Source organism: Vigna unguiculata, chromosome 2 (assembly GCF_004118075.2).
Source record: "Vigna unguiculata cultivar IT97K-499-35 chromosome 2, ASM411807v1, whole genome shotgun sequence".
NCBI classification, from domain to species: Eukaryota; Viridiplantae; Streptophyta; class Magnoliopsida; order Fabales; family Fabaceae; genus Vigna; species Vigna unguiculata.
Window position 1 is genome coordinate 2,344,100 of NC_040280.1, and position 26,313 is coordinate 2,370,412.

Here is a 26,313-nt window from a genome sequence, read left to right on the forward strand (position 1 = left end):
TTTTGGTCAAAAATTTAATCCAATTATTTAGATCTAAAATGGATGTGGATTGGATCATTAAAAATCCAATCCATGCCCACCCCTAATTATTATTTAATCTTGTGTTTACATTACTTTTACCTATTTTTCATGACTATTGGACGAATTCTAAAGCCTGGAAATAAAGGTTTTTATCTCTAGTAAAAACTATATTTGAATATTGAAATCAAAGATATTTGTAAGAATAAACATCCTTCACTAGAATTTAGTATAAAAATAAGTCATAAACATCGGAACTTATTAATTGAACATAATTAGAATAACAATAATTAAAATATAAGAATTCAAAATCATATTTCTTTTTGTATTGAGTCCATAAGTAGTTAGTTGTGAGAACCCCTGGAGCCATGACAGTAAATATATGAAGTAAAAATTGATACAGTAGATCTAAAATTAACAAAAAAAGAGAGACAAAGTTTAACAAACGTACAAAGAATGATGCTCTTTCAAAAATGGTAATATAATGATTTCTACAACGTGAAATTTGAGGGCAGAAGAACAAAATCTAAGTGATCAACTCCTAGCATTATTTTACAAATGGTAACTTTTCTCTCTTCACACTAATACAAAGATTTGCGCCCCTTGTGAACATCCACATAATCTAATAACAAAAGAGGTGAAAAGAAAATGTGAACAGATGTTATAAAACCTACCCTGCTTTTTTGCTAACACAACCAATACAGGGTGAATGCTCACAAAATACAAGAAAAAAAAGGAGGGGCCAGGGTGAGAATGGGTGGATTTACAACATGATGTTGAATTGGAGAACACATTTTGAGCCTTAAAAGCTAAGCTGCATCCCACAGGTGAACTAATAATAGTCATGCAGAAATTGGAAGTTTGCATTCTCAAGAAGTTCTGCAGGAGGTTTTACTTTTGGAGGGCTCTTATCTTGAGAAGAAGGGATCTCTTCAACTATGATAGGATGGCTGCAGTTTGGAAACAGTGAAAGGTGAAGAGTGCAGTTTTAATTAAAAAAAAATTTCTTGTAACTGATCCTAGTGTATATGTGTGAGTTTACCTTGTGTTGTCCTCCAACAAGTAGGTTTTACTATCTTCATCTGCATCATCTGACATAAGAAGCTTCAATCTAGTGGTGACCTACACAGATACATAGCAGTGATTACAATAGCTACATAGCAATGGCTGAGAAGAAAAAATGTGGATAGATAGATAGATAGGTGCAGCTTACATCTGTTGATACACTTTGTTTTTTGTCATCATCATCATCAGAGTAAAGTGTACATATTCTATGAAGTTGTTGAGCACTCAGGACCTAAATTCATCACATATATTTAGATGTTAGAGTGACAGAAACATTTCACCTAGTTGTTATGTATATTACAGGTTTGCAGCATGTAAGTGTCTAAAGTTGTTTCAAATACAGTAAATTTGCCATATTTGCAGGAATCAAGAAATATTAAATCTATATTATATTTGGTGAGTACAATGTGTCTTATTCATATATGTTGCTGATCCCACTTACTGAGATAAGGCAAGAGGGTTGGTAGTGTTATAACTAATAAGGTGTACTATAATATTTGGTGGTGCACCTCTTAATCAGTAACACAAAGTGTTGAGAGAAAGACAAGCTTACTTTGGAAACACAAAGAAAAAATCTTTTCCATTTTTTGCTCATATAGAAAAGCTTTAGTCAAAGTTAAAGTTGCAGATATGTATTCATATTGAGTGTTATCAATCACTCATATAAGACGAAAATACTTACAGGGCATAGGTCGTTTGTAAGATCATCATAAGATAGCTCTTCCTTCTTTTCTGCAACCTGGAAAAATGATTTCATCAAAAAGTTAAAACGGGGGAGAGGAATGAGTGTTTGAAGATTCAGGAAAATTCTCATGTATATGTTTGCAGTAATAATATAAAAACAAGTAAGGCAATGTCATATCACTATTTTCTCAATGGGAAAGAAAGTCTAGAGTAACATGTTAATCATTTGGGTTAAATTTATCCAACGTATGAAGTCTGTTTGAAAAGCAAAAGTGTTCACATCACAGAAGAGGTCACTAGGCATACCAAGAATTTAACTGCTTGTGTTGCATGTTTGAGTTCATCCAAAGATGAGCCAATGTACTGCAACAGAGATAGTTATTAGCTACATAAGAATTAGAGTTCTAGAACACACTCTCTGACACTTTTGGACACACTCTTAAATCACTGTTTGCAGAATGCAAGTGACTTAAGTGTGCATAGGAAAGTTACAAAAGGGTGGATACAGTGTACCTCTTCCGTTGCTTCATTACACCATCCTTCTAGTTCAGCCAAACCTGATTTTATATATTCTCCATGCTTGAATGTGCAGCACTCTCCTTGCAAAAGAAGGCTGGAGAACATAGCATTCCCAATTCACAAGTCAACCCATATGCCATGCCTATAATTAATCCATTACTGTAAAAGGATTGAATGAAACAAGACATGTTTACCTATTAAAGAGTTCCACATTGATGTATTGAAAAATTTGATTAAATAGCTTGTGAACTAGAACATTAGGCACCTGGGGCAAAACTTAAAATCAGTTTGCTCTATAACATTAAAAAGGACTTGTAAGACAAGGGCTGTACAGATACCAATTCACTGTACTGTCAAACCTTCACATACATAGTTTTCTTTCATAATCTTGAGATATTTATTAAGGCACTCCATAATGCTGACCCAAGAACCAGCTTGTTGGCTGGTGTCATTTGATTCTCTATCTGCCTGAATTCATATTATCATAGGTAAGTGGAATAAGCATTGTGAAAGTGTAGATAAACTTCTCTTTAAGTACTTCTGAGAGAGAAAAAAGAAAGTAGGCTTTTTCAAAAGTTAATTTGCAGAAGTTCCCTTAGCTTTTTCAACACATTATTTCCTTCTTTTCTTCCCCTATAAGTACTTAAAGTGAAATTTATCTAAATAGATCTATAGTCAACTAAATTAAGTGGAATAAGCATAGTGAAGTTGACACTTGTAGATGCTTGCTACCTCCACTTAATTCCACATATGATACTGATCCTACTGGTCTATAATTTGCTGCACACAGGCACCACATGAATATGAATACCAAGAAATATTCCATAACAAAGTACACAGCTTCCATACCTTAATGCAAGAAGAAAGCAGAGGTGTCAAATCTGTCTTGAAATTTTCTCGAACGATTCCATAAATCTTTTCCACGTAAGCTGCAAGCTGTTGCTTGAAAAGCAAAGCTGGATACTTGGCATCAACCTGATGCACTACATCAAAAGCACTGCTGGAAAGACTATTAGATGAGCGAAAACCCTGAGAAACAACATCAAATTACATGTCGTGAGTTTAATGGCATTATCTCTATAATCAATAGTTACAATATTTAAATCTATTTAAAATGAAACAACAATGTATAAGGATGCTACTATAGCACAAGCATAATCGTTTTTGCCTCTTATTTGAGACAAAAGTCAGACCAAGAACAAGGTGTATTATAGAAATATAATTGAAATTTTGTTGATTTTGGGTAGAAATTCTTGCATAGTTTCCTTTTCATTTTCTTTGGCCTTTATTAGTATTGACCTTTAGACACTTACATGCTACAGAGCAAAGTGTTCTCATATAGCATGTTACAGGCAATAAGGAGACAACCATATCCTATTGACAACCTTCATTATTGGTTATACATTTGAAAGCACTAGAAAGTCTAATTAATTTCATACCAGCTTATAATATATAGCACCTAAACATTCATATCTGCAGATAGAATATTAATCTTGCAGAATGACCCAATATGGGGCTTATGCTCAAGGCATGTTAACTTGGATAGCAAAAAAGAAACTTGATACCTGGGCCATTCTCCCAAAAAATGATGTCGGAGTGGGTGGTTTCCGCGCTGTAGGTACTCTTAAACATCGATGAAGATGGAAAAACAAAGAAGCTGTGTTGGATAGCCAATAAGCCATAGAATCATTTTTGTCTGGATCCTGCAAAATTGTTAAGTTGAATATCATGTGAGATCACATTGAAATAAACTACACATCACTTTTTTTCAATAAAGTTGCAGTGCTAAATGATGAAGTTTCACATCTTCTGCCTCAATTCTTGGATAATGTGCCTTATATAACTAATAAGCAACTTCACTTGGTGCTAATCAATTTTAAAATGAAATCTGACATGGTATCAAGCTTATTTTGAATTACTGGTAATTGCCTATTCTACCATTAAAAGTTCTCATTGTCATGGCTGAATTAATTTTCAAAGACTAAATCTGCTAAACTTTACCTCTGAAAAACAAATGCAAAAATAGTTTGAGTAAATAAAAAGTTACCTCTATTTCAGAACCAATAATCTGAATAAGACGATCAAATATGCTTGTTTTTTCTGCTTCAAAAGATTTCCAATGTAGCAGACAATTGTAAAGGGTAAATGCTGCAACAGGTTTCCCTTCACAGAACCCGAGATCTTTTGTCACGCATTTGAAAAGAACATCTATGCTCTCCTGTACACAAAGAAATAAAACAAAAAGATAATCTGAATAAATGCTACAAAAGTACATAGAAGTATAATTAAATACATTATTACGAAACAATTATTCTACAATAGCATACTTGATGTCTCTCCATAAGAGACCTCCTTACTTTACTATCCTCTGTACCGAATGTTTTTGCAGGAGCAGCAGTCTGTTGTGCCTATAGAAAATAAACTTTTCTTCAAAAGCTTCATAAAAGGAAAGGTGAAAAACTTCTCTTTTTTTGAAACAAAGAAAACACATAAATTACAAGAAAAGTAAAAGGGATTTCAAATATAAGGCCCTCATTACCTGTCCATTTTCCACAGGCTGCAGTAGCAAGAGCAGAAAAAGACATTAATATAATCTCCAGTAAGGGTAAACAAGAATGATAGTCAGTGACTGTTGCGACAAAGAATTATTAATTCACATTACTCATTAACTTGGTTTAATTGAAATTTTCCAAATTGTCCTCAAGGGGAACAGACAACTAAGATTGTAGTTAGGATCAGCATAGAACAAAAATGATTTAATTGAGGATAATTTGAAAATTTTCAATTAAAAGTAAATTGATGGGGAATGTATATAGACAACTAAGAGTACCAACAACATCACTTAATAAGAAATGATCTTGTATTTACCGGAACTGTAGCAGGGGAAAACTTTCCTGACATTCTTCTGGATGATGATGAACTCAACAAGGTTTGCTGCCGCAAAACTTGATTCTCAGTTTCCATATCGGATACTTTTTCTTCAAGCCTAGCACAAAAGTATGCACATAAGTAATGCATTGTAAATTATTCCTTACAGTGCATATCTGCAAAAACAAACACCAACATACGAACCTCTGCATATTTGTCTTTATCTCAATCATCTTTGATTCTGTCTCTATAATTTGACTCATGCGCTCCTCACTAATCCTGTTACATTCTTCATATTTCCTCTCTGTTTCATCAATTTTTATTTCCAATGAATTAACCTGACCCTGCAATGCCTCAGGAGTTATTTTTTCATGTTATGACAACCTTAAACGTAAATTCCAAAACATTTATTATGTAATTTATACCTTAAGCTGTTCGTTTTCTGTCTTAAGTTTACTAATCAACTCATTGTCGGTAGCAGCGTTAACAGAAGACTCCTGTAAAGTTTTCTTTTCCAATGAATTAGTCAGTTCCTATAAAGCTTAAAAAGGATGAGAATTTGGAATCTCTGGTGTGTTTAATTGTACTAGTCCTCTATTGTATCTTCAAAATACATTGATGAACACTTATATCGATGTTTTAAAATATATTAAAAAGATTTTTAAAGTACCAACATCAGTGTATTTTGAAGACACAATAAATGACAACACCAAAAAACCAGTAGAGAATCTGGAGTCAACCAAAGAACCATAACACAAATTTCAAACATTTATTATTTAATTTATACCTTAACAGTTTCCTTTTCTGAGTCAAGTTTGTTGATCAACTCAGTTTCAGTAACATTAACAGCAGACTCCTGTACAGTTTTCTTTTCCAATGAATTTAGTCAGTTCCTCTAAAGCATAAGAAGAACCATAACACAAATTTCAAACATTTATTATTTAATTTATACCTTAACATTTTCCTTTTCTGAGTCAAGTTTATTGATCAACTCATTTTCAGTAACATTAACAGGAAACTCCTGTACCATTTTCTTTTCCAATGAATTAATCCGTTCCTGTGAAAAGTAACAAACAACAATAACAATGATGATACAACGTAAATTTCAAACACCTTTTTGAACATAAATGAGAGTGTAAGGCATCACTATGTTGTTTGCCATCCTGACTATATTGGCACCACAATTTATACCTTAAGATGTCCATTTTCTGAAGTAAGTTTATTGATCAACTCTTTGTCAGTAAGGTTAACCGGAAACCCCTGTTCAGTGTTCTTTTCCAATGAATTAATCCGTTCCTGTAAAGCAGAAAAAGTAATGATAATGATAAAAATAATAATGGAAATACATAAATTTCAAACACTTAGTATACAATTTATACCTTAAGTTGTTCATTTTCTGAAGTAAGTTTATTGATCACCTCATTGTCAGTAAGGTTAACCGGAAACCCCTGTTCAGTGTTCTTTTCCAATGAATTAATCCGTTCCTGTAAAACAGAAAAAAATGATGATAATGATAATAAAAATAATGGAAATACATAAATTTCAAACACTTAATATTTAATTTATACCTTAAGATGTTCATTTTCTGAAGTAAGTTTATTGATCAACTCATTGTCAGTAACATCAGCAGGTATCCCCTGTAAAGTTTTCTTTTCCAAAGAATTAACCAGTTCCTGTTAAGAATGCAGAATAATGATAACTTTGGATACTATGACACACTTAGTAGCATAAATTTATCAAACACCTTTTATACAATGCTCACCTTGAGTTGTCCATTTTCTGCTGTAAGCTTACTGATCAATTCATGGTCAACATCATTAACAGATTTCTCCTGCATACTTGGGGTCTGCTCAGCTAATTTCTTGGCAGCTTCTTGTTCCTGAATGAGCGCTGCCTCCATCTCTTTCAAAGCATCTTGTAGTTTTTCAGTTTCTTGTGTCTTGGCTTCCTGAATTTCTTGGAACTGAAGCTCCATCTCTTTCAAAGCATTTTGTAGTTTTTCAGCTTCCTGTGTCTTGGATTCCTGAATTTCTTGAAACTGAAGCTCCATCTCTTTCAAATCATTTTGTAGTTTTTCAGTTTCCTGTGTCTTGGATTCCTTAATTTCTTGGAACTGAACCTCCATCTCTTTCAAAGCATTTTGTAGTTTTTCAGTTTCCTGTGCCTTGCCTTCCTTAATTTCTTGGAACTGAAGTTCCATCTCTTTCAAAGCCTCTTGTAGTTTTTCAGTTTCCTTTGTATTGGCTTCCTTAATTTCTTGGAATCGAAGCTCCTTCTCTTGCAAAGCTTGCTGTAGTTTTTCATTTTCCCGTGTCTTGGCTTCCTCAATATCACAATGAACCGAAACATTTAGAATGTTGGTGAAATAATACCACTAAAGCTATGCTTTATTGGTAAAAAATAACCAAATTAGCAATTGTAGGCATGAAGAAATTTTATCATGCTTCTACATTTTCATTAACTGTAAATAAATTACCCTCATCGCCTTTTCTTCTTCTAGAGATGAAATTAGTTCTTTGACTTGCTTTTCCAGATTACTTTTTGCCTCTTCAAGTGCTTTTTGTTCCCTGGCAGCCTGCAGTAAGTTAAAATTTAGATCTTTTTCATATACAAAACCGTTGTAGCAATCTTATACACATGTAAAATAGATAGCACTACATTTTCACATTTAAAGGGATAAAATAACACTGATGAAGAATCAAGTAAAGTAATCAAGAGGGAAGAGGGAGCACCATTTTAAGCTTTCGAAGTTCTCTCCGTGCTATTGTTCTCCTCCACGAACACTGTGCAAAAATTGCTGCTTTCTTTAGCTTCAGGTGATAAGTACGAGCTGAATGACATCTTTGCCGAGCCTATGATAAGAAAAAAAATAAAAAATTAATCATATTTTATGTATAACGCACCAAATATCGTATAGTAGGAATATATAATCACTGTTGAGACAAACAATTGCTCTAACACTTTCCAGTGCTTAAAGTAAAAGACATATTTGTGTTGAACATCTACTTAACAGAGAAACTGGACATCTTAATAATCATGATTGAAAGAAAACAAAGGTAAGAAGAAAACGCTTACCTGAATAATAATTGCAGCTTTTGTCCGTCTCCTGAATCTAAGATCATTTCTAGCAGCCATCCCTCGCATACCAGTTTGAATACAAATAGACGAGGCATATTTAGTTGTGTAAGCCTTTCTGGAAACATACATGCGGAAATCTTTCTGAAGTTTTATAGAAGCGGCTTCCCTCCTCATGCATTCATACCGACGTCGTGCAAGTTGTCCTGCATTAAATTCAGAGCAAAGAAATGTGCAATTAACACTTAATTGTCTTTCATTGATTACATAGTAAAACATTGCAAAAATGCCTAAAGGATTCACATAAATGACACCTTTCGCAACCCTTTGAAGTTCTACGGCCGACAACTGTAATAAGACGTATTGTTTCCGACAGATATACGTGCGGGCTCTTCTCTGAATAACACTTGCAGACAATCCAAGGACCTCAGCACGACATGCATCTAGTTCTGCCATTTGACCTGCTCTCAGAAACACTTTTGTCTTTCCAACCTGCAATGGGAATAGTTCAGTCAGCAAGAGTAACTTTGTCTCCAAAAACATTTAATTCCTATCCATGTTAGTGTAACATGTGTTGAGGTTGCATTAACTACTATCCATGTAACCAGCAAGCAATGTAAATGTTACAACTGAGATCAACAGAAAAATTAGCACCTGATAGTCTTTAAGGTTCGCTCTATCTAGAAGCCTCTTGCAAGCCGTCATCTCATCAGGGCTGTGAATACATGCACCACAATCAGATTCATATAAGATGATTGGACAAGGAAAAACAGAAAATGGAAAGGGATGAAAATACCATGCTTTCAGAACCGAAGGTTCCAGGATGGTAAACCGCTGAACAAATTCATCAAAGGTTTTTCTGGTGGGATATCCAGCACAACTGATCCGAATTGCCTCCATTACTCCCTGTGAATGGCATCCACAATGTCTCAAGTCACTTGGCAAGAATAATCATGTCACACAAGAGAACACAGCCAAAATGGCATTCAACTTACTCCACATCGAAGCTGCTGCAACACATTATTGTTCTCGAATATTCCAGGCTTCAGAAGATTATTTGGCTTTACACAACGAATATAGTGAGGCTCGGTAGCGTTTAGTGTTTCGAGCAAAGATTGAAGTTGTAGCTTCGTAAGACATGCATCAAGAATAATACAGATAAATACAAGGCAGATAATTTGCATTATAGGCTTGGCAAAACAAAACAGACCTTAAACTGAGTGGCTATAGAAGAAAACTTTGTCGATTTTGTAGTTTCCTCGGGTAAAGGAGGGAACAACCCTGAAACAAAGGAGCACTTCGAAGCACTGAGTAGAGCAGCATGCTCTGGAACAACGTAGTCTTTATTTTTATCAAGGAAAAAATCAGTTTGATAGGTGACCTGAAATTGAAAATCATCATATATTAAGCTTTTTTCCTCTGTTGTTAATGGTAATAACTATGCAGACCAAAATCTATTTCACTTACATCACCGGCATAGTGGTTAATGGTAAAGTCTGTGCGAGACAACTTTGGCTTGCTGAAGCGTTTGTTGTCTTTAAAGGTTTGGTATAGCTTTTCAGCAAATGTTTCATGCGTTGATCTTGGAAACATACTACAAAGAATAAGCAGGACAACCTCACAATCTCAAAGGATATGCATATGCAGATATCATTACTTAATGAAAAATGAATAAGATTAGCCATTCCATATCTAAAAGAATAACCATAAGACAGATTTTTGAACCATTCAGCCATTAAATACATACCAGGCCTCATCCAGGAGAGCAATAACACCACCAGGTTTCTGAAGTTATAGGAGTACATCAATTAGAAATGTAAAATCCAAATAATTGTGCAATTAGATGTACAAGCAATCAATGCACTCTGATTGTAAAAAGCTTGTAAGATAAAAGAAATTTACTTCAGCATTTTATAAGAAAAAAAAAAAAAGTCTATGTAATTGTAACATTAATACAATAACGACTGTTAATTATTCTCAACAAATGTACGTTACTGATAAGTTTTTATTTGGATGGGAAGTTTCAGAAAACAAACCTCATGAAAATGTTGTACAATACATGTATTATCATCACTAATATTGCCTTATGTAAATGGTGAAGCCATTGAAATGTTAACGAAAATGCATGTTATAAAATCTTGAGATGCCAAATTGATAGAACTCTCCTACAACTGAAAAATGGATGAAAGTGTGAATTACACCTTCTCTATGAGATCAAGAACATCTTGGTTATCAACGAACTCAATATAACTCCAATTAATCTCTTCCTTTGTATATTCCTCTTGCTCCATTTTGAAAACGTGCTGCATAATAAAATGTTAATCGAGCCTACAGAAATTGTTCACCAGAAAATGAGTTCCAACAAGATGGAGAAAATAAAAGAAACTAACCTGGTTGAAATGCTGCTGTAATTTCTCATTTGTCAAATTGATACAAAATTGCTCAAAGCTGGGCGTGACCATTAGATAGGAGAGTTCCAAAAGTTAGTAAAAAGGCATATAAAAAGGTCGATCCAAAAAATTAAATGATAATCACTAATTACAGAGTATAATATCAGAAACCCAATAATTCCGCAGTGGTGAGAGGCACACTGACAATAATCCTTAACATAACTCTCAACATATAACTAAAGCTTTAGGTGAATAGCCCATTTTTATACACTGTTTTTGTCATCTTTACATCAACTTTAGTTAAAGACATGCTACATTAAATCTTGTCCCATTATCTCTTCAGTGTACTTTTGAACCATTTATCCTGTGTCCATCTAGCAAAACAAAATCTATGGCAGCCAAAGAAGAACAGATCCATAGTCGTGAATATTGTCCCCTAATGTATAAAAAAGAAATTAATGGGCTTTATCAACTTGTGTGTCATAATTCACTGACACAGAGCACATAAGTTCCTATAGTTAATAATCCCACTTCATGTGAAACAGATGGGAAAAGAAGGCAAATGGCTAAGCACCTGTTGGTTTTGAAACTCTCAAATCCATATATATCTAGAACTCCAATCAATTTATTTGAATCTGGATCTTGCCCAATAGTGTTGTTGATCTTGCACACAATCCTGCATCAACAGATGTTTGCACAAATCGAATTACAGAAACTCAGACATATTGAATGAGCTTTTATAAGGACATGTAAACTTATTGAACACCATAGATATACCAGTCAAAAAGCCTTGAATAAACTATTTTAGCCAATGCATCTCTGCTGAGGGCTGCAGAATTTGGATCAAGTGATTTTGTTATGGTGTCACCACGAGTCACCATAACACGTTTGCAGAAAGAGTCTTCAAGGGACTTCACATCACACCTTCCACAATCAAACAAATAACCGTAGATGCAATAGCCTTGAAGATTAATATTCGTAAGAAAAGACAAATAATTGGCTACTTCACTTACATCAAAAGCTCTGCTGCTGTTTTTAGGTGATAAATGGATTTTTCATCCTTGGGCTGTGAGGAATCCAACTCATCTTCCGCTCCCTTAATAAACTCAATGTTTCCTAAATGAAGTACTGCAGCTACTATTCGAAATATAGCATCCTGAGAAGAGGGATGGGGAAGTTTTCTAATGAAAACAATAAAAAGAAAAAAGAAGAAACATACACACACTCTCCAATGGGAATGTTACTGAGGAGTACCTGCTCATCTGCGCTGATCCCAACAACCTCCATAGCTCTCTTAGTTGCAAGGTACTCCTTAGAATCATCCAACCCATCCAGCTCAATGCAATTTGATTGATTAAGGTAATGGAATTTTCTTGGATCTCCCACTTTGTATTTACCAGATTCCTAGACATGGGAAAACTCAAATAAAAACAATGAATCTTGTAAGCAAACTTAAAAAACTTCAAAACCCAACTTTTGAAGCTCATGCATGTAGAGAATGCTCATAAACTTTTGTTATGAAACCATGAATCCTGTAAGCTACTTGGATCAAGGTAGTGACGAGGGAATTGGATAGTTTGAGTTTGTAAAACTTAAACCTCTTTGTCATTGTTGTACCACAAACAAGGAAGAATCATGTACCTCTTTTGGTGCAGCACACAACATATAAAAGCAATGATAGTTTCTCTCAGGATCAGAAACTTGACAAACACGGGATCGTTCCAGCAAATATGTTCTGATAGCAGCTCCTGAAATTCTCCCCTTTTGATCAAACTGAATCTCCACAAACTTACCAAAACGACTGAAATTATACTATGTAAGCTTAGGACATCAATTTAGGCAAAAAAGGGTGCAGAGGAAATTGCAAAGACGAGGAAAAAAGATCTTACTGGACAACAAACTCAGTACCTAGAATTATTATTCCTAACTGTCTTTGCATTGCCAAATGCTTCTAAAACTGGATTGGACTGCACAAGTGTAAATAACAAGCAAATAAGTAATAACATCCAAAGTTAAATTTCTCAAGAATGTTTGGTTGATACAAGAAAACTATAAAGCAGAAACATAATCAAAACGCAGGTCAAGATTTAGTTTCTTACCTCGAGAACTTGTTGCTCCACAGACCTTCCTTCAGTTGCTGCTCTCCCTCCCAAAAAAGCAAGATAATGCATAAGCATCTTTGTACTCTCTGTCTTGCCAGCTCCACTTTCTCCACTAACCAAAATAGATTGGCTTTTTTCTTCGTTTATCATCTTTCTGTAGACAGTCATCTTAGTTAGTGAAAGCAGATATGACTTATTCTTTATTTTATATCATTGGCAATTGCCATGAACCTTTAATACTAGCGAAAGTTATACGATGGATGCAAAAGCTAAAAACAAAAACTCTCAAATGGTTTGCGCTCGATGATACAACAAACTTATTTGTTTCTTAATTATGTAGACCAGTTATCATGTTCAAAGCATAGAAACAGGTTAAAGCCACCAACCAAGGCACAGAAAACTGAGAGCAGCAACAAGGTACCTATATGCAGAACTTGCAATTGCAAAAGGATGCGGGCTCTGCTCACCAAAAGCCGCAGCTTTATACTTTGCCATGGTACTAGTTTCAGTCAAATGAGGTAACCTTTGAAAAGGGTTCACAGCTATCAATATATTTCCCGTGTATGTCTACAAACAGCACCACAAAAAGTTAAAGCTTCATTGCAGTGAGTGTCGCAGCAAAAGAAAGCACATCCGCAATATACATTTGACATCTTACATAAATCTCATTTATGGAATATCGAATATGCAAATTCTGAAGAACTCCTGGTTCATGCAGATATGCCAGTCTTGTCATATCGTCCACACCAGCAGGTGGGAATTCTGGATCTTTGGGATACATGTTAGTGGATTTGCTCACAACCTGCCATGGAGATGCTCATGGTGTTGAGTACTTTCAATAGTTTAATAATCTCATTGTGTAACTCTGAACTATAATGGAGAATATTGCAAACAAACTTCCTGAAAAGATTTGAGCTAAACTACACAGTTCATTGCTAAAGAAGTATCCATGATGTGAATATCAGATGCACAGAGAAGGTACAAACTCTATCACATACCGTGATATTCCTTTTCACCCATATAAGTAATGCATCACACACCCTCAATTGCCTCAAAAATGTAGAAAGCATTGGAGAAATGAACTAGATATACCGGAAAGAGAAAATGTTGTTTTCACCATTTGTGTGTGTGCATGTGTGCTACAGACACATATATACGGATTTACCAAAGATTCAGAAGACTCACCTTCGTGCCCGATTCAAAGAGAATCGTGATCTCGCCTTTTTTAGTTTCCTGGATTTCTCCATCTATCCAAGCTAACTCAGGGTCCTCTACCCAAACATGGGACCCCACTACAAGATTGAGTTGACCAGCCTGTGCATTCAAAAGGATAATCAGTGCCTTATCATTTGTGGACATGCAAACCAAATGGTGAGACTTTGCTCCCACATTACAAGTAAAGGTCAATCATATAAATGAAGCCAACGATGCCATTTTTACATCACAACATAGTAAAGGCTACCTAGTTAAGCACCCTTTAAACTTCAAAAACATAGTAACACAATGTGAAATGGAAAGTGTAAAAGAAATTATTACCATTGCCAACAAAATGTTATGCACCCAAATGAATCCGGGGATCAGCTACTCAAACCTTGGATTGCATCACCAGAGTCTACCAAGCAATGTGGAGAAATGACTTGAGAATATTGTATCTCTATGGGTGCAAGGAGTAAATTATCTTGCTGAGCTATCTGCCTATCTATCCAACTCTAACTGAAAGAAACTTGCTACTGTTATATATATAAGTTATCCTTTTCTTGATGTGAAGATTGAAAGATTAAAAATGGGAGTCACCCCGGGAAAGTGGCGTTGCAGAAGAGGCTTCACAATCACGTGGCTTTTCACAAGATGATGATCCAACCTATGCTAACCCCTCCTCTGCAACTATCTCCCTCTATTCTCTTCTCCTGCTTCTGTCTCACTCTTTTCCTTCTACGTCTCAAGCTAATTGTCTGGTGCGTGTCTTCCCCAACAACGCAAACAAGTTATAGCATGACACATGAAACGTGATCAAAAACAACAACTATGTGTGTAGGTATATCTCCAATAACTATGTATATATCCTAATCTTATGTAACTGGCACACCATGAAATCCAACTTCACATGCTGTCCTTATTCCTCTCACAAAATGCCATATACACTTCCAACTAAAATAGAAAATCTCTGAATCCCTCGTTGTTTCTTCACACCTTGGATTCATTGTTCGCACATGAATCTCGCACATGCACGTATGCACTATGCCATCATGCGATCCCCTTTCTTGAATCCAGATACACCATGTCTTGAAAATTCTTGATGCATGTGATAAGAGTTTTGACGTGATCAATCTCAGAAAGTGTCCTCAATCTTTCTCCTCCCTTGACCCTTCTTCCACACCATGCATCATCATCCACGAATGATGATCCTATGATAAATCCAAAGAAATTAAGAGATAACACAAAATCTACACGCCTTTTCTTGAATCAAAGCCTCTAGCATCCACCCTCATCGTCGTTGAAGAACTCATCGGTGTAACATCACCAGTGTGGTAGTTTTTCAACCATTGAATTGAATCTGAATATCTGATAGAAAATTTGTTTTTGGCAGAATTCAATGGCTTAGAAAATGTCACTTACTTGTTGCATTGGTGCAACGGTGGCATGCTAACTTTTTTCCTTAACAGATATGAATCATACCAATGTTTGTTTACCCTTATTCGAGGAAAACCGGAGATCTAACTAGCTTCTCTACGTGGTTAAATCTACTCCATTTTCTATTTTTAATCTAATTTTTTCTATTATAGTATTAATATTAATATTACATTCGAATCTTGTTCAAAACTATGCTAGTTATGGTTACCATTATAATTGTTTTTGTGTTCTCAACTATGTGTACATTTATTTCTACTGTACTGTCTCATTTGAACTGCAATGTTTTTTTTGATAAATTAAGTGTATAATAATTTTAGCTTAATATGTTTACACATGTTTATTTATAAACATTATCTTAGTTTTTTTATGTTTTTATTATTTACAAAACATGATAAATTATTGTGTTTTAGCCTTTTTATTAAAGAAAGTTTTATATTGCGCCTGATATTTGGTCGTGTTTCATTAAAACTTCGTAGATATGCCAATTTACAATTTCCAATTTAAGCAGAAAAATATATAATCTGTCTGTTTCAGAATAACAAAAAGAACATATATATATATATATATATTTTTTTTTTTTCTTTTATTGATTAGGTAAGTACCGGAGTGACAATTGTATATGCGTGTATATGGTTGGAGATATATGGGGAAACATTTTCGATAATAAATAAGAAGATGATTTATTCCAAGATTTTGAAATTATTTCTTTGACTGACGAGATTAAGTGCTTTCATCTTTCCAAAGCCAAATTGTATTTAGTATCTACCCATCTTGAAGAAAAAGTCTCAAGCCTATGTTATAATTAGGAGTGAGAGTAAGAAACATGTAAGAGTAGTATATCTTTAACGATATATATATATATATATATATATATATATATATATATATATATATATATATATATATATATATATATTTTGTAACAATAATAAGTATTATTATTATAATAGTTATTATTATTACTATTATTATTTTTATTATTATGGTTAGTTGTACATTTTACTTTTTACTTATTATGTAAGGATTATTTTTCAATTATTTGCTCTTTTTATTTGTTTTGTTGTTCATTTATTTTTATATTTGAACAATTATTTCAATTCAAAAAAATACTTACTAAAATTAGTAAAATAATAAAACTAAAAAGTAATTTTTTTATTATAAATAATTTTTAAAATTTAAAATATAACAATTAAGAGGATAAAATTTAAAAAAACAAACAAAGACACCTAATATGTTTACACCTAATATGTTTATCTCTTATATATGTAGTTGTATTATTATTATTATTATTATTATTATTATTATTATTATTATTTTGTATCACTAAGCGATATTGTTATAGTGTTGTTGTTATTATTATTATTTATTATTGTTATTATTATAGTTAGACATACATTTTACTTTTATTTATTACGGGATCATATCTCAATTATTTGCACTTTTTATTTGTTTTGTTGTTCATTTTATATCTATATCTGTGTAATTATTTGAATTAAAAAATTGTTATTAAAATTAGTAAAATGATAAAATTGAAAAATAATTTTTTATTATGAATAATTATTTAAATTTAATAAATAATAATTAAGAGGATAAAATTGTAAAAACAAAAAGAGGACACAAAAAATGTGTATCTCTTTATATATGTAGTTATTGTATTATTTTTTTTTGGTTAAATTACTCTTTTGATCCTTGTAATTGTCAAATAGTTTCAATATGGTCTTTAAGTTTTTTTCTGTCTAAGGGTCCTTATTTTTTTAAAATATTCAATTTGGTCTTTGCAGTCAATTTTGACCAAGCAGGGTTAAAGTTAACCTCTCGTGTCAATTTCTGAATTTTTTGAATTTTTTACACATGTCACTTCACACTTGACATATGTCAAAATGATTCAATTTAGTCACTGTATTTGCTTTTAGTTTCAATTTACTATGATGCAATATTGTCCCTCCTTAAATTGAGACTCAATTTACTTTTTATATAAATCTTATGATGATATTCTTACTAAAATTGACATTTTTATTAAAAATTTGTAGAAATATTTTTAAACAAACTTTTTGTTTTTAGTTTTATTATTAAAGAAAGTTAAACCTCAAACCTAATTTCAATAATTAACCGTTTTGTAATCATATATAAAGACATCAAGTGTACCATATTATACAAACTTAGTGAAGATTAAAAATCAAATAACTCGTCACATGTAAGACCTGAGAAATTTGAATAAAGAATAATAAATAAATTACGAACAATTATGGGTTGGAAGTACCCTAAGAGAATTTATTGACAAGTTTTAGGCAAGGAATAAAGCCAGTTCAAGTGATTGAGAGTACTTGGTTATCTTGACAAGACTTAGGTTCGAGTTTGGTGTGTTCCATTAGTGTGATTTTAATTATTTTATTTTACCAAAATATTGTGAATGCGAAAGCATGGTTTAAGCATGTGTGAATTTATAGGAATAATGTTATGGTTTGTTTGTGTGCCATTTGGTGTGATTTTAATTGTGTTTTATTTTACCAAAATATTCTGAATGTGAAAGCATGATTTAAGCTTGTATGAATGTGTGAATTGATAGGAATAATGTTATGGTTTGTTTGTGTGCCATTTGGTGTGATTTTAATTGTGTTTTATTTTACCAAAATATTTTGAATGTGAAAGCATGATTTAAGCTTGTATGAATGTGTGAATTTATAGGAATAATGTGATGGTTTGTTGGTGTGCATGTATTTGATGGGTTGGAAGGTTGTGGGTTTGAATCTTGGTTAGAGTAAGTAGGTCCTTTATGTTTTCATATTTTTGCTAAGTTATGGAAAAAATCTAGAAATTATAGAAATCCCTTAAGAAACCGGAGAGGTAGCAATTGGGGTGTAGTAATCAAAAGTAATGGTCATTAAACCTTGAATTTAAGTTAATTTAAAAGAGTTATAGTGTGTGGCAAGTGAGTCCTGAGAATTGCAATCCAGAGAGGGAATTAGAGTGGAGGCAAGGAGGGGAGCTTTGGAAATAAGGAAGAATTCATTTGGAATTGTTTGGAGCTAGGACACCAGGCAAGGAGAGTTAACTACTTTTTTGTGGTTTTCTTGTTTGTTTAGCCATGATATATATATATATATATATATATATATATATATATATATATATATATATATATATATATATATATATATATATATATATATATATATATATATATATATATAAAGATTTCAAATCAATTTTCTTTTCTCTCGTGAGTGCAACTTTAATTTAATGTTTCAGTGTGGATTAGTTTCAAGTTATATGAAATACCATTATCGTGATTTGGGGGCTTGGTGCTTTATCTACTAACGTTAATTTGTTGTTGTGGTTGACTAAAGATAATACAAATATTTTTGTCTCTGAGATTTTAGAAGCATTCTGGATTTTATAGGTATTATTTTAGAAAATTGCGTGTATGGATGCATCTTCATACTGGAAATTCTTACTTTATTAGCATAACTTAAAAATGTGAGTATTTTAGTGTGATTAAAGCTGGGTGGGCTGACACTTTATGGTTGTTAGGTTTTTTTGTATACATAAATGTTGGTTTGTAGAATATATATATAATATATATACATTGTCAAATTTTGGACGGTTGGAGAATCCTTACCAGTTTTATCATTTTAAATATAATTTTGGATTGTATCATTATATTATAATACATATAAATCAAAAGATTTTGGCTTGAAGTTAAGATATTGTGGTATGATGAATCTTTACTGATACATGTGGTTTGTAAATAAAAACGTTTTATACAGATTTAATTTAGAAAATTTGCATAAAGTTTTATATATATATATATATATATATATATATATATATATATATATATATATATATATATATATATATATATATTAAAGGTTAGCGTACAATTTAAATTTAAAATATTTTGCTTTGGTGATTATGTAGTGGTTTTGTGTCAGAGAGGATTGTAGCATACGTACGAATTAAGTTTCATGTATAAAAGCTAATGATATAATTTTACTTTTGTGATTATGTAGTTGTGTTTGTGTCAGAGGGAATTGTAGAATACAATTTTATAGGTGAATTTGTTTTAGCTTTGATGTTAGAAATTAATAAGGGGGTTAGGTGTTGAGTTATTACGTTTGGAGCTGGGATTGAAGTTACGGTGATTGGTACATGCTGCATGAATTTATTTAGGTGTAGCGAAAAAGTTTTATTCAATAGTGTGTGGATGTAAATGCCGAGGAGACGCAAATGAGTAAAGTAGATTTATTTTTCGCATTACGATTTTGATGGGTTCTTTAGAATTATCAAAAATTTGATATTGTTGTTGTTTAAATCTAGATTGTTGTTATTGTTTCCAATTCATATGGTTGTTGCTGGTTAAAAAAAACTAAATTATTGGTACCATTTTGGAGGTATGTTGAATTGTGAAAATAAGCACTTGTTATTCTAGGTGTGTAGATATGATTGCTTAATGTGTTAAGATCAATTATGCAGTGCCTAAACCAGTAGAATTCATTTTACTGGTGTAGCGCCTGGCGGTAGATATGCTTTCGCCAGGCAATAAGTCACAAACAGAGGGGCCATTAACATGTGGTGCCTAGCGGCATGGGTTTATCGCCATGCGGTCTGGAGTACATTTTCGCTGGTGGCGCTTAGGCAGCACTAGGTCATAGTGTAGGGGCAAGAGTCCATTGCAGACAGATTTGCATGGATGGGTTTGATGGCTTGGTCGGGGATATGCTGGATTAGTTACGAGTGGGAAGGTTTGTAACGAAGATTTGAGATGCATGATTGATGCGGGCAAGGAGGTCCGTATTTGTTGTACTCTTGTGTGGGGATACGAGCGAGGAGGTTCGTATATTTCGTGCTCACACTTGAGGCTGCTATGAGCGGGGAGGTTCATAGTAGGTGTTAACACATGTTGGACTATGAGCGGGCAGGTTCGTAGAGTTGGACTACGGGCGGGGAGGTCCGTAGAGTTGGACTACGGGCGGAGAGGTCCGTAGAGTTGGACCACGAGGGAGAAGGTTCGTGGAAGCATGATAATCCCTAGGGACCAAGGTTGTGAATGGATCTTTCTCACATAGGTTAAGATTGGGGTAAAACGTTATAAAGAAGTCAATAAACTAAAATTGGCTAAGATAGATTGGGTGAGGGTTAATTTTTATTATTTAATTGATTGTACTATTTTTCTTTCATAACTCACCCTTTTTGTTTGTGTTTGGCGATGATCGTGTGACTTGTCACGCGGGAGCAAATGTAAATCCAGGTGAGGATGTTGACGCCTAGAGACGGAGTGGGGTAGAATATGCGAGATTACTTTATGTTTTATTTCTAAACATTTTGTAATAAGTTTTTATAATATTTTTCTTTATTATGGATTTGTAATAAGGAGGATTCAGTGTATTGGAACTTCATCGGTATAAATTTTAAATTTTTCCGCGCTTGGGAACTTTATATTTTATTTTAATTCTAAAGAAATTATATGATATTTGCTTTATCTAGTAATATCCACCTAGGGTGTTACATCACACATAAGTTTAGGAACAAAATTTCAAGTTCAAAACAAAACCAAAGTTTTAAGTTTTGTACATAATTTAAAGTTAGTTTAAAAACATTTCTAGAAATATTTAATAAAAAGGTTAATTTTAGTAAGAATATCATCACAAGATTGAGTCTCAATTTAAGGAGGGACAATATTGCTTCATTTTTATAAAAATTGGTACTAAATTGAAACTAAAAACAAATATAGGGATCAATTTGAATCATTTTGACATGTGGTACAACTGTGAAGTGACACGTGTAAAAAATTCAAAAAATTCAAAAAAATTTAAACAATTCAAAACAAAACAAAAAAATTACATGTGGCATTGATTTTAATACCATTTGGGCAAACTAACGGTAAAGACCAAATTGAACAATTTTTAAAAAACAATGACCAAATTGAGACAGAAAAAAACTTGAGGACCAAATTAACACTACTTGACAAATACAAGGACCAAAAGAGTAATTTAACCTTATTTGTTTCATTAGTAGTACGGGATATTATTATAATGGTATTATTATTATTATTATTATTATTATTATAGTTAGACATATATCTTAATTTTATTTACTATGGGATCATATTTTAATTACTTGTCCTTTTTATTTGTTTTGGTGTTGATATATATCTTCATATATAATTATAGAGTATTCTTTTAAAACTATTATAATTTATAATTTATATGAATATTATTACTAGTATTTTTAATGGTTAAATCAATATAATAACAATTATATTATTATTCTAAAAATATTTGAAATAAAAAAAAATGTGCATACATACACATGTAATAAGCTATTATAATTATCTCGTAAAATCAATTAACTACAATATATTGTGATATCAATTTTAAAACTAAAATTATTATCGCATCACTTAGATTTACTACTTCATTACTTTAATAATAACATTTATAAAAATATAACCTAATTTTCATGACATGTCATTATATAATATTTTCACTACTTAATTATTTTAATATACACAATAAAAAATATAACCCATGCGTACGCATAGGTCAATCTACTAGTATTAGGCTAAATTATTACACACTTTAATTATAAAAAGGTTAAATTATGTGTTTGTTTCTTGTTGGAAAATATAAAATTGGTCTTTTTCTTTATGCGTCTCAATTTGGTTCTTTGATGAACGTTTGACAAGTAAACCAATCGTTAATGTAGTAATAAAATATGGTCCTCTTGATTGACTTGTTGAATACTAGATTCCTAATTTACGTAATTTTGAACAAATGCGAATCAATAGAGTTTCAAGCATAAAGTTTATAACAAAAACTTTAATTAATAGAAGAACTGTTAGAGGATTGAATTCGTACTTTTTCCTATAGAATTTTACTCCTTTTCAATCGATGCAAGCAATGTAATCATCCACTTGAGTTTACTGAGAGTTGCTTTACCCCTAATCCCTTAGTAGGTAAAATCTATTTATTGAATTCGAATCCCCAATTCCTTAGGTCAGTTTACAAAAATTTAATAAAATCATGAAAAATCAATAATAATCTCTATTGTAAACTAATTAGATATGCCCAATTTCCCAATTGTGACATAACCTAACATGTCTTGTTTATAATCGCAAACAATCCCCAATTTTCCAATTGTGAAATTGCTCATAAATTAAACGATAAAACAATAAACAGAGCACTGAGATGAAGAACATTAACAAAACATTAGATGTAAATAGTAGAACCTATAATCCAAAGTCTTACATCAATCCTCCAACAAAAAAGGAAATTAGTTATGCATAATGAAAAGAAAAACTAAACACGATAGACAAAGCGACTGACGAAATAGAGAGGAAGAAGAAGTAGTTTTTTCTGTGAACGCCCTCCTTTTATCTTTTCCACGTTCTCTCCTTTGCTGGGGTGATTTTCTCTCTCCTCTAACCGTTTTCCCCTATCTCTTCTCTTTATATTTTCTTTTCCTTTTAAATCTTTGTTAGTCCACATAATCTTTAGATTTCTCGTTGGAAAATCCACAGGTTGTGGAAAAATCCACAGGCCATCTGTGGAACACGCTATTTTACGCATGATCTTTTGAAGCAAACTCCATAGGTCGTGGAAAGACCCACCAGGCACCTGTGGAACACACTGTTTTGTATCCTCCAATTTGAAGCAAAATCCACAAGTCGTGGAAAAAGCCACCAGGCACATGTGGAACACGCTATTTTGAAACTTGCATTCTTGAAGCTAAATTCACAAGTCGTGGAAGACTCCACTAGGCACTTGTGGAACATGCTGTTTTGTGTCTTACTTACTCCTTCTAGACCTGTTTACACACACAATGCACAAATCCAAATGTATGATCCAAAACCAGATAATGCATGATGAAATTGGCCAAATAATGTACAAATGAATAAAAATAGCCTAACTAATGCATGAATACATCTATATATTATCTGCTCATCATTCTTATTTTGAAAAAAATGGATGCAATTAGGTTTTTTCTATTAGTACTATATTAACAAAGTTAACTAGCTGTCATGTATCAGTTAGTGATTTTTTAATTTATTTATTTTTAAATTTTTCTTTAGATTTTTTAAATTCTTTTAATTTTTTAAATTAAAAATTTGTCACATGTCACGTTGACGTCGTGCCACATGGGAGTAACAATTTGATGTGACAATAATAATGTCATGTATCATTGTCACGCTAGGATCATTGCCTCAATCTCAATTTGGTCCTTGTATTTTTATTTTGTCTTAATTTAGTCTTAATTTATTTTAAAAATTTAGCAATTTCATCCCTCTCCAAATTAAAAGAAAATTTAATTTTTATATAAATAGTATACAAATATTATTATTAAAATTCATATTTTTATTAAATAATTTAACATGAAATTCATATTTTACATTGAATTTTATTTAAATTTGTTAATAAAAAGTAATGTTAATAGAAAAAAATTAAAATTAACGTTATTAGTACATTTCTAACGAAATGGGCCTGATTGCATTAAATTTTTCAAAATAGGGAATAAATTGAAACACATAAAAAATGGACCAAAGTAATATTTTCCAACAAAAATTTGAACCAAAGACATAATTTAACCTTTTCAAAACTAGAAATATCAGAATGGGTTAGAACCTGTGAGCCAACCCATCTTACAATGGCTGAGTCTGAGAAATTAAAAATTTTCTGATTATGGAGAAAACGGGTTGGGCTCATTTAACTCACGAGTTATGCGAATTTGAGTTAGGTTGGGCTCACTTAACTGCAATCCACTTATTGTTTTAAAAAACCTATTTTTGTTTATCTTTAAATTAGAAAAAGAAACCCTAATTTCATTGTATTTGTTTGCATTTCTTGATTTCTTTGAGATCTTACAAATTTCAATATCTGAAAAAGTACGAAATTGTTTCCATCATACAAATTTGAATATTTGAAAATGATTAAAAAATATTTTTTTATTTTTATATGGGTTACTAAGTCAACTCATTTAACCCACTAACCTACAGTGGATTAAATCGGATTGCAAAATTTCTAACTCACCAAAAAGTGAGTTGGGTTTGGTTCACTTATTTTTAAATCAACCCGTAGTGAGTCAACCCATGTAAGTCAAATTAGTTCACTTTGACACCTTTAATCAAAACTAGTGAAAATGCATGTATATTTTTTTATAATAAAATATAATTAAATTTTATAACTTTATCTGTACTATAATTAAAATTTACAGTTTATAATAAAATATAATTAAATTTTACAATTATAATGAAATATAATATCTATACTTATACATAAATAGGATACCTTTTTTTGGGTGCACAACTTTTATTTCCATTTTACTCTTTATAATAGGGTTAAATATGTTTTTATTCTCTCAACTTTTAGTAAAAATTAGAATTAGTACATCTTGGAAACTTTGACCCAATTTAGTCTCTCATATGTAAAAATGCATGAATTTAATCTCTTTAATCAAATTTTGTTAAGATTATTTAACGTTTAAAACGCGTTTCATTGAATTTTTTCAACTAATATTGAAGCGGAAATGTGTCAACTATGTATAAAACTCAAATGCTAATATGAAATACGTTTGAAACGTGAAATGAACTTAACAAAAATGGGTTAAAAGTACTAAATTCACGTATCTTTAAAAATGAGAAACTAAATTCGACCAAATTTTGAACAAGGAATAATTTCAATTTTCACTAAAAATTAAAGGGTCAAAAACATATTTAACTCTTTATAATATAATTATTAACTAATTTTTTTAAAAAAGATAATTGTTAATTGATATTTTTAGACATAAATTCTATTTTGAAATATTTTGTATAAAACTGTCATAGGTTATTTTTCCTTCACTCTTTTATGTTTCTTTATTATATTTGTAGTTTCTATACTACTAACATAGAGTAACATAGAGGTACTTCTTACTACTCTCATTGGTTTTTTTCTAATATATTAATTAATCAATTTACATATATTATTAACTTATAATACAATACAAACACTACTACCATTTTTTATATTTTATGGGATTTTTCTTACAAATTTGTTATAAAATTTTGTAAGAAAAGATTTTATCTTGTTATTTTTCCTAAGAGTTTTAATTGGTAGTTAATTTCTTCATAGATAATCATTTTCTATAAAATTATAAAATTCACAATTATTTCCTACAAATATTTATGTAAATCATTTCCTATAAAATTATAAAATTCACAATTATTTTCTACAAATATTTATGTAAAAAATATTTCGTGCAAAATATTTTAATAAAAAACATTAGTAACAATTTCTAGTAAATTATTATTCATTACAAAATTTATAATTATTTCTTATAAAAAAGTTTTCAAAAGAAAATTGACAAGAATCGTGAATTTCTTTAATAATGAAATATTTAAAAAATACGAATGCAATGTAATTATACTAATAAAATATTAAGAATGACAATATAAACCTACACGATCCATTTAATTTTGTCTCACACATATACATAGTATCAATCATTCTAAAAATAGAAAATATTTTTCACAAACCAAAATATATTGCTCATAAATCAAAAACTTATATATGCGAATCAGTGAAGATAAAGAGAGACTTTGAAGATGGCAGTGAAGTCATCACCGCTAGGAGGGGTACTGTTTGTCATCGCTGGTGAAGGCACCTGTTTACACCATATTTCGTTTAGGAAAGTAAAATGTTTTTCTACAAATTTTTAGTTCAATTTCATAAGTAAATAAGTAAAATAAAAATGTAGAAAAGTGAACCATATAAAATTTGGGAGAATTAAAAAATAATTTATGTTTGTGTATTTTCTTTTTTGGTCTTTTTTATTCTTGTTTTAATGGGTTGGCAGTAACCCAATTTCTTTTTTCCACCCTCCTTTTTAATTTTTGCACCTTTCTTACTTTTGGGTTCAATAGCCTATTGTTTTTTCGTTTTCCACGCACTGTTTTCCTTTATCCACCCCAAAACAATTTTTTC

The 26,313-nt window shown here is 31.7% G+C and overlaps 1 protein-coding gene across 1 annotated transcript; it reads right to left on the reverse strand.

Moving 5' to 3' along the window:
• Positions 1 to 533: 533 nt before the first annotated feature.
• Positions 534 to 13,517, reverse strand: LOC114173624 (myosin-8-like). Its single transcript, XM_028058112.1, has 37 exons — positions 13,380 to 13,517; positions 13,143 to 13,288; positions 12,719 to 12,875; positions 12,528 to 12,586; positions 12,261 to 12,420; positions 11,874 to 12,023; positions 11,633 to 11,775; positions 11,397 to 11,543; positions 11,194 to 11,295; positions 10,620 to 10,677; positions 10,431 to 10,532; positions 9,977 to 10,014; positions 9,697 to 9,823; positions 9,440 to 9,610; positions 9,225 to 9,356; positions 9,026 to 9,135; positions 8,884 to 8,944; positions 8,544 to 8,721; positions 8,230 to 8,435; positions 7,887 to 8,006; positions 7,631 to 7,729; positions 6,917 to 7,168; positions 5,359 to 5,498; positions 5,155 to 5,272; positions 4,826 to 4,843; positions 4,614 to 4,694; positions 4,334 to 4,504; positions 3,852 to 3,989; positions 3,136 to 3,315; positions 2,656 to 2,754; positions 2,481 to 2,551; positions 2,281 to 2,380; positions 2,074 to 2,130; positions 1,766 to 1,822; positions 1,232 to 1,315; positions 1,061 to 1,140; positions 534 to 968 (listed from the first exon to the last, which is right to left on the reverse strand). The coding sequence occupies exons 1-37, from the start codon at positions 13,500 to 13,502 to the stop codon at positions 851 to 853; spliced, it is 4,353 nt and encodes a 1,450-aa protein (XP_027913913.1). The 5' UTR covers positions 13,503 to 13,517; the 3' UTR covers positions 534 to 850.
• Between the last annotated feature and the right edge of the window lie 12,796 nt (positions 13,518 to 26,313).

Bases quoted from the DNA above. Each gene is read 5' to 3' on its own strand.
- LOC114173624 (XM_028058112.1), bottom strand. From the start codon at position 13,502: ATGTATCCCAAAGATCCAGAATTCCCACCTGCTGGTGTGGACGATATG. The intron at 8,436-8,543 runs GTGTCATTTATG...AATTTAATGCAG, and splicing joins ACTTCAAAGGGTTGCGAAAG to GACAACTTGCACGACGTCGG. The intron at 969-1,060 runs GTAAACTCACAC...TCCAAACTGCAG, and splicing joins TTGTTGGAGGACAACACAAG to CCATCCTATCATAGTTGAAG.